Below are 23,606 nucleotides of genomic sequence, written 5' to 3'. Positions count from 1 at the left end.
TTTTTCTTCCAAGTTTAGACATGCTAAGGCTTCGGAAAACCTTTACAATGTAGTAGGGGGATTGGAATCTTTCAAGTAAAATGGGTCTTCTGGCTATTAATGTAACAAATGCAATTAGACGACAAGCTGATGAGGATAGTTGACTACAGTCTATCACTGGTAGTCCAAATATTGCAATAATAGGATGTGGTTGTAAATCAATACGCAGAACTACTGAGATAATATCAAATATATATTTCCAATATTATTTTTAGAAGAGGACAAGACCAGAACATACGTTTCAATGAAGCTACCTCAGAATTACCTCTATCACAGACAGGATTTATATGGCAGTAAAAATGAGCTAACTTACCAGTGGTCATAGGAGCCCTATGAACCACCTTAAATTGTATGAATGCATGTCTGACACAAACTGTGGAAGGAATTTTCTAGTTGAAGAATTTTCTCGCATTTCTGTATAGGTAAAGGTATCTGAAGTTCTCTTTCCCACCCATTCTTAATTTTATCAGAAGTATCTAAGCATATTTTTATAATTAAATCATAACTAAATGATAATAAACTCTTCCAATACGGATTTGAACTTTTTTTTTCCGTAACATCAATTTGATGTGATATCGGAACAGAATGTAAAATAACATTCAAAAAGTTTCTAATCTGTAAATATCTGAAAAAGTGTGATCTAGGCAAATTATATTTATTAGAAAACTGTTCAAAAGACATAAAACAATCATCCATAAATAAGTCACGAAAGCATAATTTTCCGTTTTCCATAAAAGAAAAGCTTGATCAATTTAAATGGTTGAAAGAAAAAAAATAGATATAATAGAACTTGACAGTATATATTTATTCAGTCCAAAAATTTACAAAATTGAAACCATATTCCTATTGTACGTTTAGTTATTGGATTTACCATTTGTTTATTCAATTTAGTAAGTGCAAAGGGGAGAAAAGCCCCTAAAATAAAAGGCAATGAAAACACCTGTACAGTCTCACGCTCGAGGTTCATCCATCCTGGACACGGAGTTTCATCCAACTCTTGTGTCCAAAACGTTAAATATCGAATATTAATTGCCCAATAATAAAATCTAGGATCCGCCTTCCTTTTTTGACTTCTGTAAATATTTCTTCCTTAGGCAGGAATTTCTATTCTGCCTTATATATGAAGAAATTTTAGTATCAATAATATCAAAAAGAAAGATTTAGGGATAAAAATTGATATTGCATAAAATAGATACAGAAATTTAGGTAAAATAATCATCTTAATAGCATTAATGTAACCAATCAAGGGTAAGGACAATGGGGACTATTTAGTAAACAATTGTTTAACATGATCAATTAAGGGTCAACATTAACTTTAAATAAATCGTTGAGCTTCTTAGTAATTTTAACACCCAAATAAATAAAATAATCAGCAACCAATCGAAATGATGACTGTCTATACATTGAGACTTGCATATTTAATGATAAAGCACACTTTTATTAAGATTCAGTTTATAGGTAGAAAAACTACTAAACTGAGCAAGTCGTGTTATTACTGCAGGAATGGATTCCTCTGAATTAGAAATATATAGTGACAGGTCATCTGCATATAGCGATACTTCATGTGTCCCATTCCCATGAGTAACACCAAATATGTTGGGTGAATCACGAATAGCGATGCCAAGGGCTCCAGGCCAATATCTGATGTAAGGGGCTCAAAGGACAGCCTTGTCTAGTACCTTGGAAGAGCCTAAAGAAAGGGGATCTCTGATTATTAGTGAAACAGACGCCAAAGGTATATGATATATCAATTGGATCCAAAATATAAATTTTGGGTTAAAATTAGATTTATCAAGTATAGTAAAAAAAAAAATTCCCATTCAAGTGTATCAAATGCCTTCTCGGTGTCGAGCAAGATAACACATTTTGGAGTCTTAGATAAAGTTGTGTATACAATGTTCATTAACCTCCAAACATTAAAATGTGAATAATGATTTTTAATAAATCCTGTCTGATCCTCAGAGACAATTTGTGGCAATATCTTCTTCAATCTAATTGCTAATATTTTAGAAAGGATTTTAGATTCCGCATTCAACAAAGATAGAGGTCTGTATGATGCACATTCAGTGAGATCTTTATCATTTTTAGGAATTAAAGAAATAGATGCTTCATAAAAGGATTGTGGTAATTTACCTATAAATAATCTTTAACATTTTTACCTCACCAGGAGAAAGTAAATCAGAAAAAGATTTGAAAAATTCAGCAGTATACCATCCAAACCAGGTGCTTCACCAGAATTCATTGAATAAATTGCTTACTTCCTCTTCAGTAATGTGTCTGACTAATACTAAACGTTCATTAACTGATAATTTCAGAATATTGAATTTCTTTTAAAATTCATACATTATGGTAGAATCATCAGGAAATTCTGATTTGTATAAATTGGTATAAAATTCTTGAAAAGATTTGTTAAATTCACCATGGTCAACCGTCAAAATACCTTCCCGTTTGCAAACCCCATTAATCTGAAGTTTCGCCAAATCACTTTTAATTGGTTACCTAATAATTTTCCCGATTTATTACCATATTTATAAAATTGACTCTTAGTTTTAAGTAACTGATTTTCTTTCTTTCTTTTCAAATCTTTTTATTAGTTTTTTAAAAAAAAACAGAAGAAAAATATTGTTACAAGACATTTGAGAGTACATAATAGATCGATAAACATTCAAATATATATTGATCCATACATAGAATCTCTCAAACTCATATAATAATATAAATGATTAAGAGAAACCCCCCCCCAAAACAAAAAAAAAAAACAACAACTAAATAGAAAAAAAAACTAACCAACATGGGCAATCGCATAATGTTATATATATACAGTAGTGCCTATGACTCCCAACCTCCATCCACACAATTCAGGATAGTGACAATAAGGTTCAGGATCAGACCGTTTAATTCATATGAAAATGCTGAATAAATGGTCTCCAAGTTTCCTCAAATTTAACTGAAGGATCGAAAACCACACTTCTAATTTTTTCTAAACTTAAACAGGAAATAGTTTGGGAAAACCACTGAAATACTGTTGGAGGATTGGCTTCTTTCCAATTCAGTAAAATGGATCTTCTAGCCATTAGTGTAATAAATGCAATCATTCGTTGGAATGAAGCGGATAAACACTTATTATCTATCATTGGTAGGCCAAAAATTGCAGTAAAAGGGTGTGGTTGGAGATTAATATTTAAAACTCTTGAAATAATATTAAAAATATCTTTCCAATAGTTATGTAAACAAGGACAGGACCAAAACATATGAGTCAACGAAGCTATATCAGAATGACATCTATCACAGGTTGGATTAACATACGAGTAAAATCGAGCAAGTTTATCTTTAGACATATGAGCTCTGTGTACGACCTTAAATTGTATTAGAGTATGTTTAGCACATATAGAGGATGAGTTTACCAGTAATAAAAATTTTTCCCATTGCTCAGTAGAAATAGGGCAATGCAGTTCTTCCTGCCATTCCTTCTTAATTTTTTCAGATATATCTGGTTGTAGATTCATAATCATATTATAAATGATAGCAACAAGACCCTTTTGACAAGGATTAAGAGCTAAAATTCTTTCTGTAATGTCCAATGGACATTCTTTCGAAAAAGACTTTAGTTCATTATATAAAAAATTTCTAACTTGTAGATATCTAAAAAAATGTGTTTTAGATAAATTATATTTATTAGATAATTGTTCGAAGGACATAATGTTATCATCCAAAAACAGATCACGAGAACATGTTATACCTTTTGTTTTCCATAAATAAAAGGCTTGATCTATGGAAGATGGTCGAAAAAAGTAATTAGCTGTTATAGGACTTGACAGTATAAACTTATTCAAACCAAAAAATTTACGAAATTGAAACCAGATTCGTAATGTATACTTGACTATAGGATTAGTTATCTGTTTGTTCATTTTAAATAACGAAAAGGGAAGTGAAGATCCTAAGATTGAAATCAATGAGAAATCTTGCACAGATTTACATTCCAAATTTACCCATTGTGGGCCAGCAACTGTAGTCGATTCTTGTGTCCAAAATATCAAATACCGTATATTAACTGCCCAATAGTAAAATCTTAAGTTTGGTAGAGCCAAACCGCCCTCCTTCTTAGGCTTCTGTAAATATTTTTTAGCTAACCTAGGATTTTTGTTCTGCCACAAATACGACGATATTTTAGAATCAACTGTATCAAAAAAAGATTTAGGAATAAAAATTGGTAATGCTTGAAATAGGTATAAAAATTTAGGTAGTATCATCATCTTAATGGCATTAATTCTACCTACCAAAGACATAGATAGTGGGGACCACCTATTAGCAAGTTGCTTAATTTGATCTATTAAAGGCAAAAAATTAGTTTTAAATAAATCTTTATGTTTTTTAGTAATTTTAATACCTAAATAAGTAAAATAGTCTGTAACAATTCTATATGGTACCCGATTATAAATTGGAGTATGCATATTTAATGGAAAAAGTTCACTCTTATTAAAATTCAATTTATACCCAGAGAAGTTACTAAATTGAGCAAGCAAAGAAGAAATAGCAGGAATAGATCTTTCAGGATCAGATATATATAATAACAAATCATCTGCATATAATGATACCTTATACATCGTCTCCCCGCGGGTAATACCTAAAATATTGGGTGATTCACGAATAGCTATAGGCAAGGGTTCCAAAGCAATGTCAAATAATAAAGGGCTTAAAGGACAACCTTGCCTTGTACCCCGAAATAGTTGAAAAAAAGGGGATCTTTGATTATTAGTGAAAACCGAAGCTAAAGGTTTCTGATATATTAATTTAATCCATGATATAAATTTTGAACTAAAATTAAAATGTTGCAAAGCATTAAATAAATATGACCATTCGACTCTATCAAATGCTTTTTCGGCATCTAAGGAGATGACACATTCTGGGATTTTAGATGAAGAAGTATAAGCAATATTAATTAATTTTCTAATATTAAAAGATGAATAACGATTTTTAATAAATCCAGTCTGATCCTCAGAAATAATCCGAGGCAATATATTTTCTAATCTAACAGCCAAGATTTTACTAAAAATCTTAAAGTCCATATTCAGCAAAGATATAGGCCGATAAGATGCACATTCAGTGGGATCTTTATCTTTTTTAAGAATTAAAGAAATAGAAGCTTCATAAAAAGATTGTGGTAGTTTACCTATACTTAATGCATCTTTAAAAATTTTACAAAGCCAAGGAGAAAGTATAGAAGAAAAGGATTTAAAAAATTCTGCAGAAAAACCATCTGGGCCCGAAGCTTTACCCGAGTTCATTAAGAAGATGGCCTTTTCTATTTCAGACTCCGTAATAGGTGTATCCAAAAATACACTATCCTCAGCAGTTACTTTTGGAATATTCAATTTCCTTAAAAATTCACTCATTATAGAAGAGTCTTTAGTACATTCTGATTGATATAAAGAATTATAAAAATCTTGAAAGGCTGTATTTATCTCTTTGTGATCAATCGTCAGAGTACCATCTTGTTTACGAATCTTAGTAATTTGTCGCTTATCCGAAACAATTTTCAATTGGTTAGCTAGTAATTTACCAGACTTATCTCCATATGTATAAAATTGAGCTTTCGATTTAATTAACTGACTTTCAATCGAAGAGGTTAACAATAAACTATGCTCCATTTGAAGTTCCACCCTTTCTTTATAAAGTTCTTTACTAGGGGTCAATGCATAAATCTTATCAATTGCCTTAATTTTATCAACTAATGTTGATATTTTAGAGTTAGTTCGTTTCCTAACTCCGGCAGAATATGAAATAATCTGTCCACGAATATATGCCTTTAAAGTATCCCAGAGAGTTCCACTAGAGATGTCTGCTGTGGAATTTATTGAGAAAAACAAATCAATTTGCTGTTTAATAAAGTTAATAAAGTCAGAGTCCTGCAGTAAAACAGAATTAAACCTCCAACTTTTAGTACTAATATGTGAATCCGTCACCTTAATAGATAACTTCAAAGGTGCATGATCAGATATAACAATAGAGTCGTATTTGCAATCCATGACATCTGTAAGGAAGTGCTGATCAATGAAAAAGTAGTCAATCCTTGAGTAATTATGATGCACATGGGAAAAGTATGAGAACTCTTTATCATTAGGGTGTAGAAAACGCCAGATTTCACAGATAGCTGAATCAATCATAAAAGAATTAATAAGAGAAGCCGATTTGTTCGGAAAAGTTTGAATGGGTTTGGATCTATCCATCAAAGGGTTTAAACAACAATTGAAATCCCCGCCCATTATCAATCTGTATTGATTCAAATTAGGAAAGGATGTAAATAAACATTTAAAAAATTCAGGACAGTCCGTATTTGGAGCATAAACATTAACTAAAACAACTTTTTGATTAAAAAGCAACCCAGTAATAAGCAAAAATCTACCTTGCGGGTCTGAAATTGTTTCATAATGTATAAAAGCAGTTGATGAGTCTATAAAAATAGAAACACCTCTCACTTTGGCTTGCGAATTTGAGTGATACTGTTGGCCCTTCCAAAACCTAAACAACCTCTGACTATCCACCTTCCTAACATGAGTCTCTTGTACAAAAATAACATTCGCATTCATTCTATGGAATACTTTGAATACTTTTTTCCGTTTAATCGGATGATTTAAACCATTAGTATTCCAAGAAACAAAGTTAATAGTCTTATCCATATTGACAATACATATTACAGTTAACATATAGGTTTAAAAGAAAAGTGAACTCATGAACTCGGAAGGGGAAAGTAAGTTCAAAGGGAAGCCGGAAGTCACAGCACCGCAGCCATTTTAGTAGTTTCATATGAGCCCATGAAGTAAAACTAAGCAAAAAGCAAGCAGAAAAAAGAAAAAAAAGAAAAAAAAGAAAAATCTCCCTCCCACCACCCTCAAAACCCCAGGAAAAAAGCCAAACAGAGGCAAGCGAGCGATCTAATACTAAAATTACCCCCTTGTCTCAAGACGGCAACTCAGACGTAACAAAGTTAAAAAAAAATACAAACAACCCACATTATAAAAAAAAGGGTTGATATAGGAAAAATTAAAATATAAAATTAGTGTTATAAATGTATATTATCAAAAGGGTTAAAAAAAATTAAAACAATAAATGAAGATTTAACACTTTCGAACAGATCAAAACAGTTATGACGCTACAGACACTGGAGTCTGTCGGGAAGAAGAAACGCCATTTTATTCTTCCAAATCTTAATATTCAAATGCTAAAAATGTAAAAAAAGAGCGTATATCGATTAAAAAAAAGAAAAAAAATAACCCTAATAGGTCATCTTCAACATTAATCGGTTAGTAATATATAAAAATATGAAATCGGAATAAACCCGGTAGAAAAAAGAGAGCTTTAATCGTATATAAGAAATATATATGAACCGTATCAAAAAAGAACCCAAACGTCAATTATAACAGATCCAAATCTATAGGCTAGATTACATTGATCAGCCCGATCAAATGTCATTGTTCCAGGAAACCTTGAGCATCCGCTGGCGATTTAAACAGCCGAAAAGATCCATCTTGAAGGGTGACTCTCAGGTGTGCTGGAAACAGCAACGCTTGCTTGAAGCCTTTCTGGTGAAAATTCGACATAACCGATCTGAAAGCCAGCCTAGCCCGTAGTACTTCGGGGCTATAGTCCTCCAGAATGCGAAAATTAAAATTTTGATAGATTATCATACCTTTTTTACGAGCCGCACGAATCAGTCGTTCTTTGATGTGAGGATAATGGATCCTGAGAATTATGTGCCGTGGTTTCAGACTTGAATCTGCCCGATATCTAGAGACTCTGTGAGCCCGATCGATTAATGGGGGGTTATCCAGGACTTCTTCGCCCAGGACATCCACTAGAAATTTGGAGAAGAAAACGGTCAGATCACCGCTTTCAAATTTTTCCGGGATTCCAATTAACCGAAGATTTTGTCTTCGAGAACGATTTTCCAAATCAGTAATTTTAGCTTTATAGCGATCCATCTGTTGGATCGTCGAAGTTTGCTCTTCTTGCATTTTTTCGATTATACGATCCTTCTTACGAGCAGCTTCTTCAAGAGCCAAAATGCTTGCTTGTTGTTCATTTGATTCCCGTGAAAAGGTCAGGAACTTTTCTTCGAGTGATCTCAAACGATTGTCATACTGTGCAAATCTTCCAAGTAATTTTTTCTCCAATTCATCAAATCTAGCGTCTATAAACTTCACAACAACTTCTAAAGTTAACGGTTCTTTCGTCTGTTTCGGTTCTTTTGCTCTAGACATTTCAGCGGGTTGAGAGTAATTCAAATAGTTTTTTAAAAAATTCTATATGTTTAGACCCCTTTAAAATAAGTTTAAGGGGTGTTTGTAGGTTAAAAAAAACGTAAAAGGTTTGGAGCAAAGCCTAGATGCGGTTTACTCCATGAGCGCCATCTTGAGACTCCGTAACTGATTTTCAATCGGGGATGTTAATAACAAATGATGTTGCATCTGAAGTTCAATTCTCTCTTTATAAAGACTTAAAATGGGAGCAAAAGAATATTTTCTATCAATTTCTGTAATATTATTAACCAATGTACATATTTCATTAAGAATTTGTTTTTTCAATTCAGCAGAGTATGAGATAATTTGCCCTTGGATATATGTTTTAAAGGTATCGTATAATATCCCACTGAAAATTTCTTCCATTGAGTTAGTTGAAAAGAAAAAGGCAATCTGTTCTTTAATGAAATTAACAAAACTTATGCCCTGAAGTAAAATAGAGTTGAACCACCATTCATCATAGGATTCAGACAACAATTAAAATCTCCACCCATTATTACCATATATTCATTTAAATTGAGAAAAAATACAAAAAAGTGCTTAAAGAATTCAGGATAGTCAGTATTTAGTGCATAAATATTAACCAAAACTAATTTATCGTTATAAAGTTAACCAGTGACTAATAGAGATCTACCATATGGGTCTGAAATTGTATTGTAGTGAACAAATGAGTTCCAGGAGTCTAGAAAAAAGAAACACCTTTCTCCTTAGTCAATGAGTGAAACTGTTGGCCTTTCCAATACCTAAAGACGTGCTGATTATCCTCCTTCCTCACATGAGCCTCCTGTGCAAAGATAATCTGAGCATTCAGTCTATGAAAAACTCTAAAAATCTTCTTCCATTTAATTGGGTGATTCAAATCATTCGTATTCCATGAAACAAAATTAATAATGCCAAAATAATTAATGATATCAATTTTCCTTAAATAAACAATGTAGTATGTAAAGGGTTAACCATATCGCATAGGAAACTCACGAATCAGGAAGAGGGAAAGTTTAAAGAGGAACCGGAAGTTATGACAATACAGACATTTTTGTAGCTTCAATTCAGCCCAAAAGAAAAATACTAGACTAAAAATAGCCCTATCCCCCACCCACAAAGTCCAAAAACCTGGCCAATAGACAGCCAGAGAACTATCTAAGAACCTCTCTACCCCCATCTCCCCTGAGGGAAAATCTCCAAATTACAAAAAAAAATAAACAAAGCACCCATAGTCAAAAAATTACAAGGAATGTCAAACACATTTCAGAGAAAACAGCCTATTGCAGACCGTTTTAAAAGACAAGGTCTTTAAAAATGACACAAAATACAATCTTAATAATATTTCAAGAAAAAAGAAATAATCAGCAAATCAGAGTCTTAATAATTTTCAAAAGCAAACAATTAAAAATAAAAAAAGTAAAACAATGAAGGTAAAAGAAAGGAACTTTAACATGGAAACATAATAAACTTCTGAACGTCAAAATACAGTATGACTGTAATCAACTCAAGGGCAAAGTTCTAAACTGTCCAAATCTATAAGCTGGCTGTTAACTAATAAACCAGATATACACAGACATAAAGGAATGGTAAATTTCATAGACATCCAAACTCAAATATTGATCTTCAAAACATTAGACATCTGCGTTCAAGCTTAGATCTTCGAGAAATTGTTTTGATTCATCCACACATTTAAACCATTTAAATGATTTATGAGGCAGAGCAACCCTTAGGTGAAAGGGATATAACAAAGCCGGATGAAGATTCCTCTGATACAATTCTGACATCACCATTTTAAAATGCAATCTTTCTTGCATCACCTCAGGACAACATTCTTCAACATAATGAAACTTAAGATTCTCATGCTCAGTAACTTCATTCTGACAAGCAATCTGAATGAAGTGCTCCTTGGTATTCAGATTGTGACATCGAAGAATTACATGACGCGGTTTTAACCCTTTTGATCGTTTTGGTTTCAGCGCCCGATGTGCGCAGTTGAGCACAGGAAGAGAAGAAGAAACCTCCGAGCCAAAGACCTCCATTGAGAATTGAGAAAAAACTGAGTAAGATCCCGGCTCTCAACGTCCGCACTGAGTCTATTATTCGCAAATTCAGTCTGGCTTTGACTCTCCAAATCAATAATCTTGACTTTATTCTGCTCCAATGTATGAGTGTCGAAGTTCATTTCATTTCCAAAGAATTCAATTTGTGATACAAAAGTTTGCCAGCTTTGATAATTGCTGAAATTTGCCACTGCTGTTTTTCGTTCTTCTTTTCAAGTGTTGCCAATCCACCTTCACTCTCCTTTAACCATACTTCCAAGGTAGTAAATCTTTCATCAAGTTTTTCATCCAAAAGATTCTAGATAGCCGGTAAAGTAAGTGGAAATTTTTTAGGCTGTTCAAAGACATCTTCTTTATTTCCATTTCCATCACCAGTTTCCTTGCCTTCGGCTAATGCCTTTCTTCCTCTGTAAGCCATTTTAGTCGATTAAAATTCAAATTCAAACATATAAAAGTGTTATAAACACTTTGATAAAGATATTAAAGGGGTGGTAAGTAAATTTAAAATGAACGGAGCAAAGCCGGAAAGCAATTCCATTTAGCGCCTCCAAGAGAGTCTTTTGCCCAATGTAGCCTAACGCGCACATTCCCAAAAATGTACCTATGTGTCGTGGCGACACAGACCGCAAGAACTGTGATTGGTCTACTTGGCAGCAGCCAGTTTCCTCCTGTGCATTTCCTGTTGCTTCGAAGTTGGGAAGTGGACCAAATTGAGGAGAGGGTAAGTGAAGAAGTCAGAAAATATGTCCATTTGCATGACCCTTCGTCGGCACACCATAAAGAATTGAAAATGGCATCAAATTTGTGGAAAGAAATTTCCATAAACATCGGTATGGTCGTTGTGGAATGCGCAAAGAAATGGAAAAACTTCTCTCTTTTCTGTGCTGCAGTAATTTCAATAAAAGTAACTCTTGTTCAACATCTATTAGCTCCAACTCCAACAAGATGAACTCAGCAGTCGCCATCGTTCCCAACTCCACACGGGTCAATTCAACACAGTAGCATAGAACCCCAATGCCAACTAGCATTTTGGCAGAGCGACGCAGACACACAAACGCACAAGTAGAAATGCTCACAACCGTGTAGACAACATGCATGGGCTACTGAGTCTGTTATGCCATAGTGCCTACTCAGAGGTATAATTCAGGCTTGAGCAGGTGAATGGCTTCTCCCCAGAGTGAACTCGCTGATGTACCTTCAGTTGGGATGACCGAGTGAATCCCTTCCCACATTCCGAGCAGGTGAAAGGCCACTCCCCAGTGTGAATTCGCTGATGTACCTTCAGTTGGGATGAGCAGCTGAATCCCTTCCCACAGTCCGAGCAGGTGAACGGCCTCTCCCCAGTGTGAACTCGTCGGTGAGCTATTAGGGTGGATGACCGAGTGAATCCCTTCCCACAGACTGAGCAGGTGAACGGCCTCTCCCCAGTGTGACCTTGCTGATGACTCTGTAGGTGGGATGACCGAGTGAATCCCTTCCCACAGTCTGAGCAGGTGAATGGCCTCTCCCCAGTGTGAACTCGCTGATGTATCTTCAGTTGGGATGAGCATGTGAATCCCTTCCCACAGTCTGAGCAGGTGAATGGCCTCTCCCCAGTGTGAACTCGCTGATGTATCTTCAGTTGGAATGAGCATATGAATCCCTTCCCACAGTCTGAGCAGGTGAATGGCCTCTCCCCAGTGTGAACTCGCTGATGTATCTTCAGTTGGGATGAGCATGTGAATCCCTTCCCACAGTCTGAGCAGGTGAACGGCCGCTCCCCAGTGTGAACTCGTTGATGAGCCATTAGGTCAGATGACCGAGTGAATCCCTTCCCACAGTCTGAGCAGGTGAACGGCCTCTGCCCAGTGTGAACTCTCTGGTGAACTATTAGGTTGGATGACCGATTGAATCCCTTCCCACAGACTGAGCAGGTGAACGGCCTCTCCCCAGTGTGAACTCGCTGATGACTCTGTAGGTGGGATGACCGAGTGAATCCCTTCCCACAGTCTGAGCAGGTGAATGGCCTCTCCCCAGTGTGAACTCGCTGATGTATCTTCAGTTGGGATGAGCATGTGAATCCCTTCCCACAGTCTGAGCAGGTGAACGGCCGCTCCCCAGTGTGAACTTGTTGATGAGCCATTAGGGTGGATGACGTAGTGAATCCCTTCCCACAGTCTGAGCAGGTGAACGGCCTCTGCCCAGTGTGAACTTGCTGGTGAGCTATTAGGGTGGATGACTGAGCAAATCCCTTCCCACAGACTGAGCAGGTGAACGGCCTCTCCCCAGTGTGAACTCGCTGATGACTCTGTAGGTGGGATGACCGAGTGAATCCCTTCCCACAGTCTGAGCAGGTGAATGGCCTCTCCCCAGTGTGAACTCGCTGATGTATCTTCAGTTGGGATGAGCATGTGAATCCCCTCCCACAGTCTGAGCAGGTGAACGGCCGCTCCCCAGTGTGAACTCGTTGATGAGCCATTAGGGTGGATGACTTAGTGAATCCCTTCCCACAGTCTGAGCAGGTGAATGGCCTCTGCCCAGTGTGAACTGACTGGTTTGTCCACAGGAGGAAAGACCGACTGAATCCCTTCTCCCAGTGTGAAATTGCTTATGTCCCTTTAGTTCAAATATCCGTCTGAATTAATTCACACCGTCTGAGCAGATGAATGGGAATCGCCTGTTTAAAATGACAGGCGTGCCAGTTGGTCAGATGATAGAGTGAAAACCTCCCCACAGTCTGAGCAGGAAGGATGATCGAGTGAATCCCTTGCTCCACTTCTTAAATATCTGGACAGAGACAGCAAAACTGGCGTGTTGAGTTTTAGATTCCCGTACACAAATTCCCTGTCATTTGTAACCTGTAAAAAGATTAACAAAATGCATCAGTGGCTGCAGGACAACATTTCAGATGAGATCACTTGAGTTGTCAAGCTGGGAATTGAACTGTTACAGTGAGGTTCAACACAAGTTGGAGAGTGAAATCATCATCTAACTGGGCACACTGCTGTTATCTGGAATGACCATCAAACTCTCTGATGTTCTTCCTATCTCTATAAGAGAGGAGCATTTCTGCCATCTCCAATTTGTGACCTGGCTCAGTTTGGAGAGACATTGATATTATTCCCTGTTCCCACTGAACTGCATGGGTTCCTGGCCCCACAGTAACTGAAACACTCTCAGTCAAATAGCCAGCAGTGCATTCCACACACCCACCACTCTCTGTGTAAAAGACTTACCCCTGATATCCCCTCGGTATCTATTTCCTTGCACCTTAAAACTCTGCTCCCTCGTGTTAGACATTTCAGCCCTGGGAAAACAAACCTCTGGCTATGAACACGGTCAATGTCCCTCATCATCTTATACACCTAAAAAAGGCTCTAAACATAAACAAGGAAATTATACATTGCTTTGGGAAATTGTTATATGTATACAAGATTATGAGGGCATAGATAGGGTAAATGCAAGCAGCTTTTTTCCACTGAGGTTGGGTGGGATAATAACCAGAGGTCATGGGTAAGTGGGGAATGTGAAAATTAAACGGAAACATTTGGAAAAGGTCTTTACTGAAATGACCGTGAGAGTGTGGAATCAGATGCCAACACAAGTGGTGAATATGAGCTCGGTTTCACCATTTAAAAGAAGTTTGGATGGGAGCCTGGATGGTAGGCGTATGGATTTGTATAAAAAGGGAACAAAGGTTATCGGGAACCAAATTCAACACAACCACAAACTGTTCCTGCTGCTACCATCCAGGACACAGTACCACAGCAAATGGACCAACAGGCTGCGGTACATCATCTTACAGCAGGCCATCAGACTGATTAATTGATTTCTTTGCTTTCTTGACTGTCCTATATACAAACTAATTATTATAAAACAATTTAAATTACACATTGCACATTTAGATGGTAAAGTAATGTAAATATTTCTACTCCTCATCTATATGAAGGATGTATATAATAAAGTCAATTCAATTCAATTCACCCTCTCCACTATCTGTTCTGTCATTCTGGCTCCCATTCCCATTACAACTTACTTTAACCACATAACCACCCCCCACCCCCACCCCCCCCACTACCTCTGGCAAGCCTTACCACTAGGATATTAGTCGCCTCTTGATCTGTTCCCCTAACTAACAAATCCCCTATTAGCACTCTGCCAGGGAATTTCCACAACAGCTTCTAAAGTGGTCTTCCTGTTCCTGTGGGGGATGGCCACTAGAGTTCTCTGTGATGCCTATTTAACCTCATTCCCCTTCCTGACTCTCACCCAGTTTCCTGTGCCCTGCACCTCGGGTGTAATTCACCTCCCTGCATGTCATATCTATCAACACCTCCAACTGCCGGATGATCTGGAATTCACCCATTTCAAGTTGCAGCTCATTGAAGTGCAGGGTTACAAGCTGCAGCTGGATGCACATCTTGTAGGTGAGGGCATCAGGGCCACTGGAGGTCACCCCTCCTTCCCTCCAATATTTCCTCTAATTTGTAATAATCAGTCTGCATATACTGTGCATTTTTTACCCAGTGACAAGATGTGCACAGTGAATTTTATATAGAGAGGTATTCATTTTCACAGCGAGCAAATCACTGTCAATAGGAACTTTGATCTCCTCTGGGTTCGATCCAGTTCATCTGCACTCTCACACAACCTATGTAGCAGGCCTGTAACAGGTAATGAAGGATTTTCTCACCAAAGTTTTTGCATATTGTCCATATGTGATTTGCTTGCTAAATTACACTTTAAAAAGTCAGATTTCCAAATATCACTCCACTTCTTCCCACTTGCAAATTTTCCAGCAACTCTTGCATTACCAAAATGCAAACAGGCATCACTAGTTTCTGTATTCTACATAAATATTCCCCCTGAACCCTCCCCCAACGACTGACAGTGTTGAACTCAGTGATGGCAATGGCAATGAATATGAAGGGAAGGGCAGTAGTCTGTCTCACTGGAGTCTGGCACATTTGTGATGTGAAAGCCACTTGTTGCCCAGGACAAAGGTGTTTGATATCATTATGTGCCCAGAGAGAATGGGTCAAAACATGTTCTCACCGGTAGGAAAGTCCAGAGCAAGAGGAGGTAGAACAAGCAACACACACAAAATGCTGGAGGAACTCAGCAGGCCAGGCAGTATCTGTGGAAAAGAGTACTAATTCTGAGTTCCTTCGGCATTTTGTGTGTGTTGCTTGGATTTCCAGCATCTGCAAATTTTCTCTCGGTAGTGATTGGAGGTAGAACAAAGGCGATTTTCTCAAATGGTGATGTAAAAGATTTTGTTCCCTTTCTCCGAGTTCCTAATCCTTGCATTTAGATAGCTGGAGCTCAGCTCTGTCTTAGAGATCCGTCCGTTCCCATTCCCTCATCAGCCGGAAGCTCCCCGGGGCCCGTGTACGGATCGTGGGGCTGAGAGTGAGGGACGAGAGCAGGACTATCCCGGGATTGCGGACTACGGTGTCCGGATTTCACAGGAATTGTCCTGAAGTCGGTGTTTAAGATAAAAATACAGAGAAACGTTCTTACCTGCTCCCGATATTTCCAAGGCCTTCAGTGTACTGCGCGCATGCGTGATACTCGGAGACGTCATCAGCGCTGACGCCTGCGCATTTTATCGGTGCTTCAGCGCTGGAGAATTTTTTAACGCAGCCCTTTATGGGTAATCACGGTGCCATTGAACATTTCTGCAAGCACCGGTTCAATGTCTATCCTCTTTTTTTTCGTGTATATAGATAGATAGATAGATAGATAGATAGATAGATATAGATAGATAGATACTTTATTCATCCCCATGGGGAAATTAAACATTTTTTCCAATGTCCCATACACTTATTGTTGCAAAGCTAATTACATACAATACTTAACTATTTAAATACATTGAATGGTAACTTAAGCTCAGTCCTAACCCCGGCACTTTAACATATCTTACTCCTGGCGGTTGAATTGTAAAGCCGAATGGCATTGGGGAGTAGTGATCTCTTCATCCTGTCTGAGGAGCATTGCATCGATAGCAACCTGTCGCTGAAACTGCTTCTCTGTCTCTGGATGGTGCTATGCAGAGGATGTTCAGGGTTTTCCATGATTGACTGTAGCCTACTCAGCGCCCTTCGCTCTGCTACCGATGTTATACTCTCCAGTTCTGTGCCCACGACAGAGCCCGCCTTCCTTACCAGCTTATTAAGACGTGAGGCGTCCCTCTTCTTAATGCTGCCTCCCCAACACGCCACCACAAAGAAGAGGGCGCTCTCCACAACTGACCTATAGAAAAATCAACAGCTGTTTTAACGCAGAAAGCGGGTCCCATAAACAATATACTCAATATCAAAGTGTATCTAATGCCAAAGTAAAATGCAGGTGTAAAACACAGGAGATTCTGTAGTTGCTGGAAATACAGGGACGCACACATACAACATGCTGTAGGAACTCTGCAATTCAGGCAGCAACTAAGCATGCGGAGCGGGCTCGGTCTAAACTTTGTCTATTCCTCTCCACATCTACTGCCGGATCGGTTGATTTCCAGCAGTATTTTGCAGAAATTAACCACTTTTTTCTCGGTCTACTAGTTTCCAAATGTTTCTGATCTTTCTTTTGTAGCCATATCCTGCTGGTCTGATTCCTCCTCTGTGTAAACTCTAGACCCCATCTCTCTCTGGAGCCCCAAAGCCTGACTCAGTCTGGCAACTCTTTGGTTTCTGATTCTGCACCATCGAAGATTCACTCGCTAGTCTGCTGTCAGACTTTAGAGGTGCATTGTGTTACGAGACCGCAGGTTCGCTTACTGTGAGTGTCGCTTTAAGTGCCTGAGTAAGGCGGGGCTGTGACGTCAGACACAAGCTACCGCAGCCTGAGGGAGCGGGAGCGGGAGAGGGAGACAAGCTGTTGGAACTTCAGCGTGTGACTGCTATAGGCTGCAACTCTTCCATGCCCAAAAGGTTGGGTTGATCTGATCATCGGCACGCAGTGCACAACGGATGTGTGACTGTCACTTCGTATAATCCATATGTGTGGATTTGCTGGAGTATCCTGTGGTATCACTTTTGTTGGCCCTTTCCTGGAATCGGGGTGTTCTGTGGTAACCACTTGAAGACGATATTCCTGTGACTGTCACCTGGTGATATTTCTAAGTGGATTTCGGAACTAATCGACGGATCAGATCTTCGGCGACTGTTATTTCGTTTACCCAGCGTGGAATGTGTGTGGAATTCTTCGTAATTGCCTTCTCTCTACATTTTCGTGTGGATTTACAAATCTCTCCTCTCACTCACTTATTCCGTTGGATTACTGAACTTTTCTACTTTACCATCTGAAGACTTTAAGCATTGTTTCCCAAGCTTGATAGTTTGGGAGCTATATATACGCATAACACTGTTAACTTCTGTTAATTTCATTTAATCTTTTATATTTGGAGTAGATACTGTTACGTACCCTGTGACGGGTAAAAGAACCAGCAGAAATAGAAAACACCGTGGAGTCTGGTATTGCTATAAACTAATGCTATTTATTAGTAACTATGCGATACAGCAATATAAATGTTGTAAGACCAGGTCGTGTGGATAGCCAGTGGGTTTTTCCCAGGGCTGAAACGGCTAACACGAGCGAGAATAGGTTTAAGCTGCTTGGAAGTAGGTACAGGGGAGATGTCATTGCTAAGTTTTTTAAGCAAAGAGTGGTGTGTGTGTGGAATGCACTGCCAGCGACGTTGGTAGAGGAGGATACAATAGGGTCTTTTAAGAGACTAATTCTAAGCAGTTTCTGGAGTAAGTTACATGGTCGGCACAACATTGTGGGCCAAAGCGTCTGTAATGTGTTGTAGATTTTTATGATTCTATGGAATTCGAGGGAAATCTCCTATCCCACGGAGTGGTGACTAGTTGCAACCTGTCATCTCAGGGAGAGTGAGAGAGGAACGGCAGGGCTAGATTTTCATATACTGATATGGAACAGAAACATGGGCAGGAACCAGATGGGCCGAGTGGCCTCTCTAGTGTACAATGTCAGAGTGGTAGAGACAGTAAGTACCTGAGACACAGAATTTGATAGAGAACTGATTTATCTTTCACAGATCCACAATATTAAACACCAGTCTAGTTTAAGGCTAACATCAGCAGAACAGACTCCTCCAATGCTCAGTGACCAGGGTTCAGTCCTGGGTGCGATGAGCAGCCGCAAGAACTGCAGAATCTGACAGTAACAGTCCCTCATGAACCTGCAGCTGCCTTCAGTCACCGTGATGGTGAAACATTTAACATGGAGCTGATTTGAACTTCCTCCCTGATGTGAAGCTGCTGGTGTTGCAGCAGCTGGGATGATTGAGTAAAACTCTTTCCTCACTCCGGACAGAAATGTGGCCTCTATTTATTGTGAACTCACCGGAGCATTACATGGTGGGTTAACTGAATGAGTTTCTTCGCACACACGGAGCAGGTGAACGGCCGCTTCCCAGAGCGAAGCTGTTGGTGTATCTGCAATGGCCGACTGAATCCCTTCCAAAATGAGAGCCAGTGAATGACATTTCACTGCTGTTAACGTCATGGCGGTGTATCCAATCAGATCACCGATATGGACTTTTCTACACTGTTAAAAGCTTACAAAGCACGTCAGTGGGTGAAGGACAACATTTCAACTCAGATAATTTTAGTCTCCATGGTGCCTTCTGAGAAAAACACTTTCACTGTTCAAAACAATTTAGAGGAACAAGGCTTAATCATCGAACTGGCCACAGTTCCGGCATCAGGCACAACATCAAACTCTCTGCTTCCCTCTCTGTATCAAAATGGATCATTCCTCCCCTTTATCAGTCTGTGACTTGGCTCAGTTTGTCTGTCTCCTTCGCATTCTGAGCATGCGTGACACACCGACTGAGATCACATTTTATTTAAACGGCTGTGACTGGAGACTTTCTGATTATTATGTCCCTCCCGGCATTTGACGGTGGTAAACTGAGAGTCAGCAATGGTATTGAACATCGGGAGTAGGTGATTAGGCTTTTTCGTTGGAGATCGATAAACTGCCGGTAGTGTGTGTCTGGATGAGTGGGTTGTTTTCAGACTGGAAGGAGGTACCATTTGGAGTACCCCAGAGATCAGTCCCTGACCACAGTTGTTCACAGTTTAATGTCCTGGCGGAGGCAGCGAGATGTGAGATGTCCCAGTCTGCTGGTGAGGCAGAAAGAGTGGAGTTGTTGGAGGGGAGGCTATTCACATGCAATTTCGTAGCTTTGCAATCAGTACATAGTGCACTGTGGGGTTGCAGTGGCGGGTTCCAATCTGCTAATTAGATTTGTTGACGGCATTACATTGATCCGCCGGATCCCAAATAATAACGAGGCATCATGACACAATATTGGTCATGACACAATGTATTTTATATACTGTTAATGATATAAAACATATTTATAGATTGTTACTGACAGAGAATCGTACAATTTCTGTTCCGTGTGTTATCTGAATGTACTTGCCTGTGATGCTGCCACAAGTCAGTGTTTCTCTGTACCTGTACCTTCCCGTACTTGTGCACTTGGCAATAAATTCAACAGGACCTGAGAAATCTCAGTGAGATTTGATTAGTGATGATCATCTTGGCAGCTCGGTAGGTCGAATGTATGAGACAGTACACTGTTAAATGCAAAACCCTGAACAGTGTCGATGATCAGAGGGATCTCAGACTCCAAGTTCATCGCTCCCTGAAAGAGACTGCACAGATTGATCGGGTGGTTAAGAAGGCAAATGTCATGGTTGTCTTTATTAGTTAAAGCATTGAGTTCAAAAGTCGGGAAGTTGTGTTGCGGCTGTTCCGAGCCTGCGGTCGTACTGTGACTGTTTCTTTAAGAGCGCCGGCGTGAGGAGGCGGGGCTATGACGTCAGTCACAGGCTGACAGCGCGGACTGTGGACTGAACCATAAGAGAGGGAGAGCGATCTGCAGACAGGCAGTCGGCCAATCTAAAGCGAGAGAGAGAGAGAGACTGGAAAAGCTGATCGCTTCAGTTAGTCACAGCTGAGGCTTGGAACTCTCCTATGCCCACAAGAGTGGGTTGTTCATCGGTACACAGAACCACAACGAACGTGTGTGGCTGTCACTTCATATAATCCATAGGAGTGGATTTTGGAATATCTTGTATTAACCCTTGCCTGGGTATGTTGTGTGGTTACCCCTGGAAGACGGTATTCCTGTGACAGGTCATTTTCGCTGATAACTCGTCTGTGGACGGATTCGACGGATAAGAACTTCGTCGATGGTTATTTTGAAGTAACGGTCTTTTCTCTACGTTTCACCCTGGATTACAAATATCTCTCTCCCGTCATTTATTCCGTGGATTACTGAACTTTCCTACTTTACCATCTCAAGACTCTAAACTTTGTTCCCTCAGGCTCGATAGTCTGGGAATTACATTTACACATATATACACTTAACACTGTTAACTTTATTTCGTTAAGTTACTATATTATAAGTAGATACTAATAAACAGAGTGTTTTTACCATCAAAACCAGACTCCAGTGTGAACTCTATTGCTGCTGGTTCGTTTCTAAAACGCTTCAGTTCGTAACACGGTATTATAAAAGTAGTTAGACCACATCTGGAGTGTTTCATACAGTTCTGGTGGCCCCATTCTCGGAAGGATGTCGGGGTTTTGGAGAGGGCGCAGAAGAGGTTTACCAGGATACTGCCTGGATTAGAGGGCACGAACTATAACGAGAGGCTGGACAACAGTTCAGTTCATTTCAGAAATGAAAACAGTTCAGTTTCCTTCTGTGGTTCCAGAGCAGAAAATCAGTCTGTCTAACATTTCCACACAATTAAAATGGGAAATTTGTTTATTCTCATAACGTACTGAGCTACAATGATAACTTTGCCTGACGTACCATCCACATAGATCGATACATTACAACAGTACATTAGGCTGATATACGACAGAACAATAACTGTAACAAAGCATTATGGCTGCAGAGAAAGTGCAGTGCAGATAGACATATGGTGCAGGGTCACGTCCAGTTACATTGTGAGGCCGAGTCCATTTTATCATTCATTTGGCTTCTAACCACAGACAGGAAGCCGCCCTTGAGCTTGTCATTACTAATAACTGCAGCTCCTCTTTTCTCACTTTCTCGTGGCACTAGACAGGGATGTCCATTAAGCTCTTTATTATTTAATCTTGTATTGGAACCTTTAGGTATAACACTCCGTGAAGCTAAAAATATTCTTGGTATCTCTATGAATGGAACCATACATAAGATTTCTCTTTATGCAGATGATCTTTTGGTTTTTATTTCAGATCTTGAGGAATCAATTCCTAATCTTTTGGAAACACTTAAAGATTTTGCTACATTTTCAGGATATAAAATTAACTTGAATAAAAGCGAATTGTTTCCATTAAATGTCCATGTTAGCATTTATGATGATATTCCTTTTAGAATTGTTAATACATTTAGATATTTAGGTATTATAATTACTAAAAAATATAAAGATCTCTATAAAGCGAATATAGTTCCTTTAATGGACTCCATGAAGCAGCTATTTTCTAGATGGAATCCACTTACTTTTTCTTTAATAGGTCGTATTCATGCTGTGAAAATGATGATTTTACTTAGATTTTTATATATTTTCGAAAATATACCTATCTTTTTAACTAAAAAAATTCGATCAAATTGACTCTCTTATTTCTTCCTTTATTTGGACCAATAAGAGACCAAGAATTAATAAGTATCAATAACACAAATCTAAAAAAGATGGTGGACTTGCACTTCCTAATTTAAGACTGTATTATTGGGCTGTGAAAATTAGACAATTATATTTTTGGTTATATTGGGTTGATAGGAACCAAAAATCATTATGAGTTGATTTGGAATTAAAAGCTGTTAAACAATTTTATTTAACTTCAATTTTAGGAGCTCCATTACCTTTACAGCTCTCTAAAATTCCAAATTTAAATCTTTACCCGGTTATTAAACAATCCCTACGGATTTGGGTTCAGTTTCTTTTTTTAAAAAAAATTAAACAATTTAAATTGTCTAGTTTTTTATATCGAAACTTTTCATTTAAACCTTCAACAACTGACCCAATTTTTCTCCTATGGAAAAATAAAGGGATCCATTCTTTTACAGATTTATTTTGTGATTGTCGATTGATGACCTTTGAAGAGTTATTTAACAAATTTTCTCTCGCTCATACACATTTTCAGCAATATGTTCAGATTGGACATTTTTAACAGCAATATTTACCTAAGTTTCCATATTTACAAGAATCTGATTTGTTGGATAACATTTTGAAATCGAATCCCTTAGTGAAAGGTTCCATTAGCAGAATTTATAATTTATTTTTGTTACAAAAGGAGAACCTATCACTAAAGACTGAATAAGATTGGGAGAGAGAACTTCATATGGCCTTTGTTAATGAAGATTGGCTTCGAGTTCTGAAAAACTTAAATTCTTCTTCTGTATGTGCCCACCATCGTTTAATTCAATTTAAATTTGTTCACCGTTATTATTTAACAAAGGAGAGACTATCTAAAATATTTCCTTGTATAGACAAATGTTGTGATAGATGTAAAACTGAAGTAGCTACTTTGTCACATATGTTCTTGTCATGTACTTCATTAAAATCGTTTTGGAAATCTTTAATTTCTACAAGTTCTAAAGCTCTGAAAATTAATTTACAACCTAATAGATTGACTGTTCCATTTGGAATAGTTCCATATCATATTCAGGGTATTTCATCTTCAGATCAACATGTAATTGCATTTGTTACACTACTGACAAGAAGGGCTATTTTATTAAAATACAAAGATATTTCTTCCCCTACATTAATTGAATGGTTTTCTCAAGGAATGTTATGTCTCAGTTTGGAAAAACATAGAAGTAGAACTTTTGATCCTCGATTCGAATTTGAAAGAAGATGGGGTTCATTTGCCAAATATTATCATTTAATTTTAATTTGTATGGTTTCCTTCCAAATTTTTTTTTATATAAATACGAAATGGCGGTTGATGTTTCTTATTTTCATATTTAGATGATGGTCAAATGTGTGTAGTTAGTGGGTTTTTTCCCCTAGTTAGATGTGGTTCCTTTTTTTCCATATATATAATTTCCAATTTTATATTTTACGATCAGTTTTTATCAGCTTTATTAATTGCATACATATTAATCTATTGAAGTTTTGTATCATTTTATAGCTGTACAAGATTCTGTACCAATAAAAAAGCTTCTAAAAATTTAAAAAAATGAAAAGGACAAAACAGTAACTGTAACAAAGCATTA

At 38.1% G+C, this 23,606-nt stretch overlaps 1 protein-coding gene across 1 annotated transcript; it reads right to left on the bottom strand.

Annotated features, from left to right (window-relative positions):
- Positions 1–7,378: 7,378 nt before the first annotated feature.
- On the bottom strand, positions 7,379–15,934 carry LOC140722646 (uncharacterized). The gene is made up of 2 exons (XM_073037362.1): positions 15,881–15,934; positions 7,379–13,215 (listed from the first exon to the last, which is right to left on the bottom strand). Exon 2 carries the CDS (start codon positions 12,834–12,836, stop codon positions 11,505–11,507), a length of 1,332 nt encoding a protein of 443 aa, XP_072893463.1. The 5' UTR covers positions 12,837–13,215; positions 15,881–15,934; the 3' UTR covers positions 7,379–11,504.
- Between the last annotated feature and the right edge of the window lie 7,672 nt (positions 15,935–23,606).

Source organism: Hemitrygon akajei, unplaced genomic scaffold (assembly GCF_048418815.1).
Source record: "Hemitrygon akajei unplaced genomic scaffold, sHemAka1.3 Scf000082, whole genome shotgun sequence".
Lineage (NCBI taxonomy): Eukaryota > Metazoa > Chordata > Chondrichthyes > Myliobatiformes > Dasyatidae > Hemitrygon > Hemitrygon akajei.
Note: the sequence above shows the minus strand (reverse complement) of the source record. Positions and strands in the feature narration are given on the sequence as shown.

Coding starts and splice junctions, on each gene's coding strand:
- LOC140722646 (XM_073037362.1), bottom strand. CDS start 12,836: ATGGCTCATCAACGAGTTCACACTGGGGAGCGGCCGTTCACCTGCTCA.